Source organism: Blennius ocellaris, assembly GCF_963422515.1.
Source record: "Blennius ocellaris genome assembly, chromosome: 10".
In the NCBI taxonomy this organism is placed as follows: Eukaryota; Metazoa; Chordata; class Actinopteri; order Blenniiformes; family Blenniidae; genus Blennius; species Blennius ocellaris.
Window position 1 is genome coordinate 9,304,185 of NC_137659.1, and position 11,402 is coordinate 9,315,586.

Genomic DNA, 11,402 nt, shown 5'->3' on the forward strand with positions numbered 1-11,402 from the left:
GAAAATTTTTCCTTGTAATTTTTACCCATGTTAAACAAAAATGTCACGTCATGGCTGCTGTCTGGTGCGTAAGTCATCCTCCACCTCCCACGCCTTCAATTTCCCAGGTTGTGTCTTTTCCACAAAGAATTTACGTTCTTCATCTAAACTGGAATGTTCTTCTATAAAGAGCCGGAGACTGGCAGGAAAAACATTTCAGTCTCCAAAACACCTCGTGGACATCTGGTTTGTGTGTTTCAATGGGAAACTTTATTAACTCAGTCTTCTGGAAGCTTTTATTGTCTGAAAAGTCATCAATTGTTGCACAATGCCCATCCAAGAAATCTTGTGTTATTTTTAGTGCTGTGAAATTATTCACATTTTTTAATCAGATCAATCCCGGGGTTGCTGTGGATCAATTTCAATTCCTAACCCTCTTCTACATGCAAGAGTAGATGGACAATAACAACAATGGCAGCAGCCAAAATGACATGACTCCCAGTCTAGATTCTCCTGGGACTTGGTAGCTTTATGATTGACAGTCACTGTTGTAACAATCCAACATCATCATCTGCCTATATGAATGTCTGTGGACTCGCCATCGTTATTGTTTATAGCGTATTGTTCTCTGTGTGCATGTGTGTGTGGCTTCAGTGCAAAAACAAACAACAACGCAGACTTGCACTCTGGCATGTCGACTACATCGTTTCTACAGTTTCCATGTAAACAGACTTCCTTTTCAAAATGCTGACCTGTGAACATGAAACTTTTCTGAAATGAAAACACAAAAGCAATGCATTTTCACTCAAAATGTTGCAGCGTAAACTGGGCCACGGGGCGCACACACACTTTGTTTTTGAGACAGCAGTAGGAGATTTGGATTTGAATCCCACTGGGAGACCAAAACAGAATATGTGTTTTAGCTGTCAGTCAAAAAAGCCTGTGGCGATATTTCATTATATGTGTATTTACATAATGGACCATATAGTCTGTGGTAGCCGCAAAGACCTTTCATTAGCATTCATACCCAGCATAAAAATAAAGGACATGGATCTGCCATAGACTGCAGACAAACACATGGACATGAAGACACACTTTGCACCGTGGATACTCACGATCACACAAACACTCAATCACACGACGCACTGTGGTTTTCATTTACTATGGTAACTATGATGGAATTCCTGCTGTTCAATCACTTAGTGGTTTTACACACACACACACACACACACACACACACACACACACACACACACACACACACACATTCCTTTCCCTGTTCGCCTTCAGTAATAGTTATTTTTATCCCTTTTTCCTCGTCCTTCAGCTTTTTCACGATTAATACATCTACCTCTTTTTTTTCCATCGTGTCCTACATTGTGTGTGACAATCTTATTCCAGTATTCCAGAGTGAGTAACTGAGCTAAATGACATCTGTGATTACTTCAACTTATTTTGTATTCATTTACATTCCTCATGATGTGTGTGTGTGTGTGTGTGTGTGTGTGTGTGTGTGTGTGTGTGTGTGTGTGTGTGTGTGTGTGTGTGTGTGTGTGTGTGTGTGTATGTGTGTGTGTGTGTGTGTGTGTGTGTGTGTGTGTGTGTGTGTGTGTGTGTGTGTGTGTGTGTGTTTTGCAGGAAAACATTAAAAAGCAGAGTCAGGGTGGGTGTGACTCTAATCATTCTGAACCTTCACTTGCAGGTGAGATTTCACATTGTGATCATTTCCTGACATCTAGTGGTAGTTTGAGGGAATTAAAGGAGAACAATTCCCATATAAAATGGGAAATATATAAGCTTTGTGGCCACAAATTACTATTTTCGTGGACACGTTGTAGTAGTTTGTGTCCAATTAATAATTCATGGCCACAAATTACCATTTGGTTACCACATTATGGTATTTTGTGCCCTCGAAATACTATTTTTCTGGTCACAGATTACCATTTCATGTCCACAAATTACTTTTTGTTGGCCACATTACGGTATTTTATGCCCTCAAATTATTTTTCGTGGCTTCTAATTACTATTTCACGCTCTACAACTTGAATTTTGTGTCCATAAATCTACAATTTTATGACCAAAAAAAAAAAGCTTTTCATGGACACAAATAACTATTTTGCAGCTTCAAAATAATATTTTGTGGCCACAAAACATCCATTTCTTGACATGAAATATACATTTTTGGCCTCAATTTAAAGCTTTACTTCAGATATCAAATCTGAGGCTCTGTAGGTTTCACAATGTCCAATACATCAGATTGATTTTTTTGTGTGTGTGTTTGTATATTCCTAGATCTCAGAGAGCTTAAAGAAGCTCTACAAGCAGACCTGGACCTCTACCGCGCTTCATCTGCAGCTTTCCAGCCTGACAAGGACCTGAAAAAATGCGTCAGGTCAATACACCTCCTGCAATTGTTCCATGTATTTTAAGACCTCAGATATATTTTAAGTTGGACATTTTACATTTAAAGAATTGAACCACATGTCATATTCAAAGCATGTGAATAAAATCCCATAACAAACTGCTCATTTCCTGTTCAGAGACTCAGTTCCATCATAATCTACCAAGTATAATCTATGAGTTTTAACACTTCTTTTTGTTAACTCCTCTTCTGATTCCTTTTCTTTAGGGTGCCAGCAGGACAAAGCATCAAGACTTCGACACACACGCCAATGTCAAGGCCATGTCTTCGTTTTCCTCTTTCTCACAAACCCAAACCTCCAAATTCACCTCCTCCCACTAAGAACTCGCCGTCCAGGACTTGTAGACCGTACAGAATCACCTCAGCACCCAGTGAATTAACCAAGACACCTGATGGGATGGACGCCTCAGCGCCTGCAAACATCTTCCCCTCGACTCCTCGGACTGACGGCCATTTGGTCGTTACACGCCAGCTTAAAAGTGTCCAGAAGGAAGAGACAGGGTCTCCGGTTCTCACTGGCTTTCACCTCACAGCCCCTCCTACCACACTGCCAACTTAACATCAAGGTTGAGAAAGAGCCTGAGATTACATTGAATTAACTTTTGTTCATCTGACCTAAAATCTGGTGTTGGTCCTCAATATTCAGCCAACAGATCACCGCATGTTGTTCAAATTATTGACTGATGACTGAAAATATCCACAATAAATATAATTTAAAATTAAAAAAAACAAACTGTCATTGAAAAAAACTCAAATGCAGTTTTAGAGGGAGTACAGATGTGTTTACATGACACAGCTGCAGTGTGTGCATGTGCGTGCGTGCTTTTCCATAGCAGGCCGATGTCATTATGTTGTGTTTTTGAATTGTTTAGTTTACATTCATCCTCAGATTTAATTATGTTGTCTGGCCAGTTAAAGTAGAAAGGTCGGAAACTACATAACTTTCATTAACGTTTTCGTTGTCACTCAAGTCACAGAAGCACAGTTTAAAAAAAGTAGTTAAGGTTAGTGGATAAGTGGGTTTCTGTTAAAGCACAGAAACCCCACAGTGGCCCCACAGTGGCAGATTCAAGACATTTATTTAAAAAACTATGTACATTTTCATTCTTTCATCTGTGTTCACTGTGGCTTTTTAGCCGTTTTGTCTCCTTGCAAGATTTACAATCGTTGGGATGTGTTTTGTTTGTTTGGTTTCGTTTCTGTATTTCTAATTCCAGCTTCTGGTTACTGCTCAATCGACACAATCAGTGTCAGAAAAATAAGACTCAGATTAAAAGCAGAATTCTCTTTAAAATCGCTATATTCAGAATATTTCCAATAATATTAATAACTGTGTCCGATAATAATTATTTTCTAAAGGTTTTTGAATTGTAGTTACAGAGGATTTCAAATAATAATGTGTACCTCGTTTGCATTTAGTTTGAATGCCTGACGGGTCAGCCAATCAGCGACGCTCATTCTAGTGACGTCACATGTTAACAGGAAGTAAGGTAACGAGGCTTTCAGAATGTCGACTCTGCACATTTGAGGGGAAACAGTGAAACAGGTGAGTGTTGATCACTTTGTCACCGTGTCTGAATCACTGGTAGACAGACGTGTCTATTTGGTAGTCATCTGATTACCCTGAACAATAAACTGAGCCTCGACAAAGGGGAAAGACCAACTTTGATCGCTGTATGGAGGGGGGTGCACACATTTTATTCTCGCCACAAGAGCACATTACTTATGAGAGGAACCAATTGTATGATTCCGATCTCAGTACTCGTGCTTACATTTGTTAGTTTTACTTTGACACTTTGTCAGTTTCAAATTAACCCATAGTTCAAAATACACGTGAAATCAATCATTTATTGTCTTTTGACAATTGGTTTGCAATTGGCTGCCCATGACCGCTATACTGGAAAGAAGTGTTGGAAATCAGTGTAAATGTAGATTTTCTTGATTTATTTGCCTTGACTTATGAGTTGAAGAATGGTGGTGTTCTTGCAAAATGCAGCTTGCTTTTCCTGCTCAACCAGTCTGCAGCCTTGTGTTTCCTTGAAATAAGAAGTCCACACACATACAACCATACAAGTAGAGCAGTAGATCTCACTCACATTGAGGAAATAAAGAGGCTACAAAGAGATTAAACCAACTTCGATTAATATGCAATTGTCATCTTATGAAATAAGATTCAAAATTCAAACTTTTTGAGATGCACACTTTTAGTTTTGAACTTTCCGTCCACATAAGCTGTGTATTGTCTTTAGTCTCCGTGAGTGATTCGTGTGCAAAAGCTGTTTTTGCTAGAGAAAAGTTTCACATTTGCACTGCAACGTTTTGAATACGAAGCCTTGCACGTTGTTATTTTCCATCTACTTGCACATGGGCAGAAGAACTATTTACTATGGTGCACATGCGCAGTTGCAGCATTTCAGAAAAGGTGTGTTTTTGTCCATCTACATGAAGACCAAGTGCCAGAGTATTTACAAAAAAGTTGCATTTACCAACATGTCCGTGGTGGTGGAGTGTTTTCAAAAGTTACACCTTGGAAGTTGTTTTCAAAATAAAGCATTGTCTCTTAGCACCGTTGTCATGTAAACAGTCACCAGAAACATAAAGGTTTTCCATTTTCACTTGAAAACGTTGTGTAAACTGGGATTAAGTTTGTTCTCTTACCCAGAACAAACTTTTTCTGTCTTTAATACCAACAGATGGAGCTGTAATGAATTAATGAGGCTTCAGCCTGATTGATCTCTCCTCCAAACCACTTGTGTCTCCTTCCCTCAGACATGTGGTGGCTGCTGTGGCTGCTCGCCGTCCTGCTGGTCCTGTTCAGCTGTCTGGATGTGTGGTACTTCCTGCGGGTGGCCGCGGTGGTCCTGCGGGCCTGGTTTCAGCCTCCGGTCTGGGACGTCACGGCAGAGCAGGTGCTGACGGGCCGGGTCACCCCGCGGGACATCGACATGGGCCACATGAACAACGCCCGCTACCTCCGCGAGTGCGACATGGCCCGCTTCTCCCTCTTCACTCGCAACGGCGTCTTCAAAGCGCTGCGAGCCCTCAGAGCCTCCTTGGTGGTGGGAGCCACCACCATCCGTTTCCGCAGGGCCCTGTGCATAGCGGAGGGCTACGAGCTACGGAGTCACATTGTCAGCTGGGACGACAAAGCCTTCTACCTGGAGCAGAGGTTCGTCTCAGCGAAAGACGGCTTGGTCTGTGCTGTCATGTACTGCAAGGTGAACATCGTGCGCTCCAGTCCGGACAAGATCATGCAGCACCTTTGCAAACGAAAGGTACAACAACAAAACAACTATGTGCAGTGAAATTGATGGCCCGAGCAGTTGAGAAAGTGAGCTTTCTGGTTTGCTTCTTGCAGGTGGAGTGTCCTGAGTTTCCAGAGGACCTTCAGCACTGGCTCAGCTTCATCTCCGCCAGCAGCCAAGCCCTCAGGGCCGAGAGCGGCCTCGAGGAGAAGAACAAATAGGACATTTAATGGGCAGCTACAGATGCTGGGACATTGAGTTTACCGGCTCTAATGTCAGAGATCTTCTCTACCGTCATATGGCTTGAATACACATGTGCCTTTTTTCTCCAAATGAGGTCAATGATCAGAGATGTGAAACATCTGAATAACACTAATTGTTTACTGAGGTTGTATTGATTATATTTAACGAAGCTGTGCAATTGTACAATGTGTACGACCTTGTATTTTGGAAACAATAAATATAAACTAAAAAAATTTTTGGAAATCATGTACTTTTTACACAAACCATCTCATAGAACTTCAGGCTGTAACTCCGGCCCTCTTGTTCCTGGTTAGTGCGCATTCACAGACTGACACACATTCAGTCATAAGTGACTTAAGCCCCATTTCCACCGCACAAAAGGTGCAGGGAAGGAATGGAGCGTTACGGAGTAGTAATACAAAGCGTAACCATAGCCAAATCTGGTGTGCGTTTCCTCCACAGAAATTTCACTTAAAATGTAGGCGGGGTTGAAAACTCCGCAGATATGTGACATTGCAACAGAAATCTCAACCGGGGCGGCAGATCTGGATCTTATGACTCGTCTGTTGCTGGCCCTGACTGAAACACCACCACATTCTACTGGGAGTGCCAGGACAGCCCCATGGTCTGTCCCCGTATCCGTTATGGCCATAGCGTCTGCTCCCGAGTCCTGGTCTCCATCCTTGCCTCACGTCTGCTCTTTCAGGAAGAAAAAGAAAAAAAAAAGTGAAAAGTGGTGACAGGAAGAGAATTTCTAAGCACACTTTGGGATCCTGATCGTCATTTAAACATCACAGCCACCCTGGGAATTATTACTGTCCATTCCTTTATGGCAGTCTTCTGATATCACATAGCAATGAAAAGAAACATTTTAAAATTTAGATTTTTTTTTTTCAATCGCTTGTTGAGCCTGTTCTCCTTTTATAGTTGTTTTTGTTTTGTGTTTGTCAAACAATTTAGAATCTATTTGAATTTAACTGAATTGATGCTTCATTTTGTTTGGTTCGTTGTGAAAATATATTTTAAATGTCGATAAAGTGAAGCTCCGGCACTTCAAGTACACAAGTTACCATGCCGACCGGTCGACCAATCAGACCCCGTGTCGTCACGCCCCCGGAAGTGGTGCTGATCTGCCGGTTTCTGGAAGTTGCGGCTCATCTATGGTAGCTCAGTCTTCGGGGCGCACGGTAAGTTTTATCTCCACGGAAGCACTCTCTTGTCGAGTTTGTAGTCGTTACTTGGGTTGTGGGATCCAGGTTAAAAGAAATTAGTGTGAAACTCTTGAGTTAGGAGCGTGTCCGCACCGGGCCGGTAGCGGTTAGCTGCTAAGCTAACGGATCTGGCTGTGGCAGCGGGTTCGCGTTAGCGCCTCTCAAGGTTGAAAGGCGTGGAAACATGCTGCCTGCAGCTTTTTCTACTGCACAGTGCAAACTGGGGGAGGGAAACAGCCTCTGATCTCAATACTGTCCTGCTCATTCGCAGTGTTATCGATGAAGGTAAAGCTTGAAGTAAATTATTCATGAAGTGAACACCATTCGTTCAGAATAAAAAGGAAAGTTAACATTATCATCATCATCACCAACAATGGGGGGGAAAAAATCCTTATTTCTCAATTTTTACGAATGTTTCATATTCATATTTTACAGTGAATGACCACAGTATCTGCTGAGTAAGTGCATACATGAAATTAAATGGATACGGTAATAGATTTCAGCTCTAAAGTAAAGGTAAAACGTTTTTACTTGAAACGTGTAAACGGGGCCTCAGGGTAGTTTTCTGCATGCAGTGTTGGATGAGCAGCTGACCCTTCACGTAGCCTTGATTCTGTGGTTGCAGAGAGATGTTGCTGCTGGTGCTGTTCACCCTCCTCCTGCTCTTCTGCACTCTGGACGTGTGGTACTTCCTGCGGGGGGCCCAGGTCTTCGTGCAGAGCCTGTTCCAGCCCAAGGTACTGGACATCCTGGCTGAGCAAAGGTTCGAAAGCATGGTCCTGCCCCACGACCTGGACTATATGGGCCACATGAACAACTCCCGCTACCTGCGTGAGTGTGACTTTGCCCGCTTCCACCATTACATGAGAAACGGCCTGTTCATGGCCTCGCGCAAATTGGGTGCTGCGATGGTGGTGGGCGCCTCCACTATCCGCTACCGGCGCTCCCTGGCATTCCGTGAGGCTTTCGAGATTCGGACAAAAGTGGTCGGCTGGGACGACAAGGCGTTTTACCTGGAGCAGCGATTCGTGTCCAAGAAGGATGGATTCGTGTCCGCGGTCATGCTCTGCAGGCAGAACGTGGTGCGCTGCAGCCCAGAGACCATCATCGAGTTCATCTGCAAGAAAAAGGTGAGCGCTGCGTTTGGAAGACTGTGGTCCGGCTGCAGTTTTACCAACTGCTTCCTCTGCAGCCAGCGGCCATGGGAGGTGTCCCGTAGTCAAAACTATAGAAAATGATGGATGTGGTGATCATCCAAACTTAATTGAAACAGATTGATGGTAACACAACATGTCTACCTTCCTGTTTTGAAGGTTTTCTTTTATTACTCCATAAAAGCTAATATTTAGACCAGTGCTGGAGACAAATCCGTCTTTACAACTAACTGAAGGTGAAGGCGACAGTCCATACACTGTCAAACACTCATACTAACATTCACACCTGAGCAGAAGAACACATTTTAGTAAGGAAACTAGAAAAACCCACACAAGAGACTGAAGACTAATATAGCTGAGTTAAGTGTGAAACCATGCAGGAGAAAATATGTGAACCACAGGGTTCTTATTAGTTTTTAATGGAGCATAAACACTAAGCTAATTCTAGCTGGGTGTTTGAAAACCTGAAATAAGATTGCGTCAGCTGATTGGAAGCAGGTCTCATCCTCAGGTTGTGTAACGTCTGTGACAGTTGTGCTCATTGCGTGTTTCTCCTGCAGATTGTGTGCCCAGAGTTTCCCGAGGACCTCAAACACTGGATCAGCTACATTTCAGCCAGCAGCCAGGCTCTGAGAGCGGAGAGCGGACTGGAGGACAAGAACAAGTGAAGGAACATATCACACACACACACACGCACGCACGCACGCACGCACGCACGCACGCACGCACGCACACACACACACACACACACACACACACACACACACACACACACACACACACACACACACACACACACACACACACACACACACACACACACACACACACACACACACACACACACACAGAGAGAGTTGGTTTGACAGTGTCATTTGACTTCCAGATTTCCACTGCGTGTTATCATGTAAGAGAAGCTCATTATGAAAACTTGAATGCCATAGTTTAAAATCCACTGCTTGCCTCTCCATCGGGAGGGGGGGAAAGGCTGCTTTTATCGTTGTCGCGTTTCGCATCTTCATTGTAAGTTAGCTCAAGAACAGCATGTAGCTTAATGAGGGGTGTAACATAAACCAAAAAAAAAAAGTGACGTATCCAAGAAAATCTTGTGAACAACTTTCAGTCAGAGTTGGGTTTGCTGCAGGATTTCAGATTAAAAGATTTAGTTTCCAGTTGAGTGAAGCCATATTATTCCGTGTTCTAACCCTCTTAGCTTTGACAAAACCGAGGTCTTGCGTGAACCGTTACACCCCGAAGCGTTTACCTCCCACTAGCATCGATGCATGTTCTCATTCATAACATTTGTTTTGACGTCTCACTCTTGAGATACTCCTCCTACGTATGCCTCAGAAGCGTTTAGCTCATTACGCCAATCCTGATTGGCTGGTAATCGCGACGCTCGCTTTGGGGGTGAAGCCACCTACCGGTCAAGTCGCTCACGCTTACTATGCAGAGTCACTCAAACACCTCTTGACCCTTCGTGTCCTCGCATCTGTCAACTTGGATATGCAGTCCGTGGGCAAATGCGTTGCATCCCGGCTGAACATCCCTTGGCCTGCATTAATAACGGAGACCACTAAGTCCCGTTATGAAGGGAAGAAGGTACCCCAGGCTACAAGGACGGCGAAACAGCAACTTTAAAGGCTTCGGTTTGCCGCTACTTAAGGGTAGGTGGCTCCACCCCCAATGCGGACGTTGCGATCACCAGCCAGTCAGGATTGGCATAATGAGATGGATGCTTCTGAGACATACACAGGGGGCGTATCCCATAGAGAGACATCTCTCTCATGAGAGCCGGGTTTACGTTAAGTAATCTATAGTTTTGAAACAAGGAGCCCGGATATTAAAGTTTTTTTTGTGCCTGTTTCTCGTAGATTAGAATTACTGCTTTTGACTGAACTATCCAATTGTGATGAACTACTGACATCAGTTTGACTCCCATCTGTATTTTTGCACAATAGAGGATATTTATAATTTATAATTGAACTCTTCTGAACGCTCCAAAAGGGAACACATCCTCACGAGGGTTTCAGACGTCAGGATCTCCTGCATGTGGTTTGAAAGCAGAAGCACTTGACCAATTCTGACCAACAGGAAGTTGCTGGCAACTTTGGGACCCCTTCTACGCACAGTGTGAACGGAAACACTCGGACCTTCTCGTCTGGGCTTCAGTTTGCGACCAAAGCAATGTATTGTTTAGTGTTTTTGAAGGGGAGAATGTTTATGTTTAATTCAGCACTGAATCTTGAAGGATGTTTGAAAATATGCATTGTCTCTTTATATTCCATTTATTTATAATTTATTGAGATATGTACGCACACTGAAGTCTATTTATTGTGTCAATGAATTCAATGCATTTTGAATTAAAGATGCACTGGAAACTGTTGGAGTCATGAGGTTTCTTCTTTAGGTTACACACACGCTCTCTGGAAAAGTGAGTTTGGTGATTTTGTCAGAATTAAACAACTTTGGAATGAACTCGTGTACTTCTGGATGGATGAGTCAATATTGTAGTTTAAGTGTCACAATCTCCATATCACTTTATGGAGAATGGATCAGGATGGATTGTAGCTATTATGATGATGACTTAAGACCGTTTATAGGTTGAATACAGCATTAAAAAAATTTTTTACATCACGTCACATACACAAACGGTTTGGGATATTTAGTATTTGGGTGGTATGTATGGAAGATGTATAAAATTCATGCTACAATGATGTATCAGAAAGTAGTAGTGAGATGTAACCCAAAACATGTAAGCTTGTGAAATATTTTTTAGATTGGTCTGATTTGTAAGACCATGAACTAAATGTACTGTAGCATTCAAGAATCAATTCAGTTTTTCGGTTTATTTTTTTAATTGAATTGAAAACGTTATTTCAGAGAAGTGGGAAACATGAATATTAATTTTTTTTTTTACAATAAAACAGACTAAACAGAACAAAGCTAAGTTAAATGAAGAAATGACCCAATATATCCTAAAAGAAGTAGGATGAAGCTTAAGCTTATTTACTAATTTACTGCTCCTACAGCTCAATCATTAGTCAATCAATACCACTGTTATGTCAGTTTTGCCATAATGATGATGTGTTGTTGCAATAGTACAAGCCAAAAAAGTAAGATAAATAAACGTAATAAATCATTATTA

At 42.4% G+C, this 11,402-nt stretch overlaps 2 protein-coding genes across 2 annotated transcripts; both read left to right on the forward strand.

Annotated features, from left to right (window-relative positions):
• Positions 1-3,870: 3,870 nt before the first annotated feature.
• LOC308135456 (protein THEM6-like) lies at positions 3,871-6,108 on the forward strand. The gene is made up of 3 exons (XM_080503461.1): positions 3,871-3,947; positions 5,171-5,676; positions 5,760-6,108. The coding sequence occupies exons 2-3, from the start codon at positions 5,173-5,175 to the stop codon at positions 5,865-5,867; spliced, it is 612 nt and encodes a 203-aa protein (XP_080359587.1). The 5' UTR covers positions 3,871-3,947; positions 5,171-5,172; the 3' UTR covers positions 5,868-6,108.
• A 913-nt stretch (positions 6,109-7,021) lies between these two features.
• Positions 7,022-8,922, forward strand: LOC308135457 (protein THEM6-like; the record flags this gene model as incomplete). Its single annotated transcript, XM_080503462.1, has 3 exons — positions 7,022-7,076; positions 7,726-8,230; positions 8,815-8,922. Exons 2-3 carry the CDS (start codon positions 7,730-7,732, stop codon positions 8,920-8,922), a joined length of 609 nt encoding a protein of 202 aa, XP_080359588.1. The 5' UTR covers positions 7,022-7,076; positions 7,726-7,729.
• Positions 8,923-11,402: the final 2,480 nt, after the last annotated feature.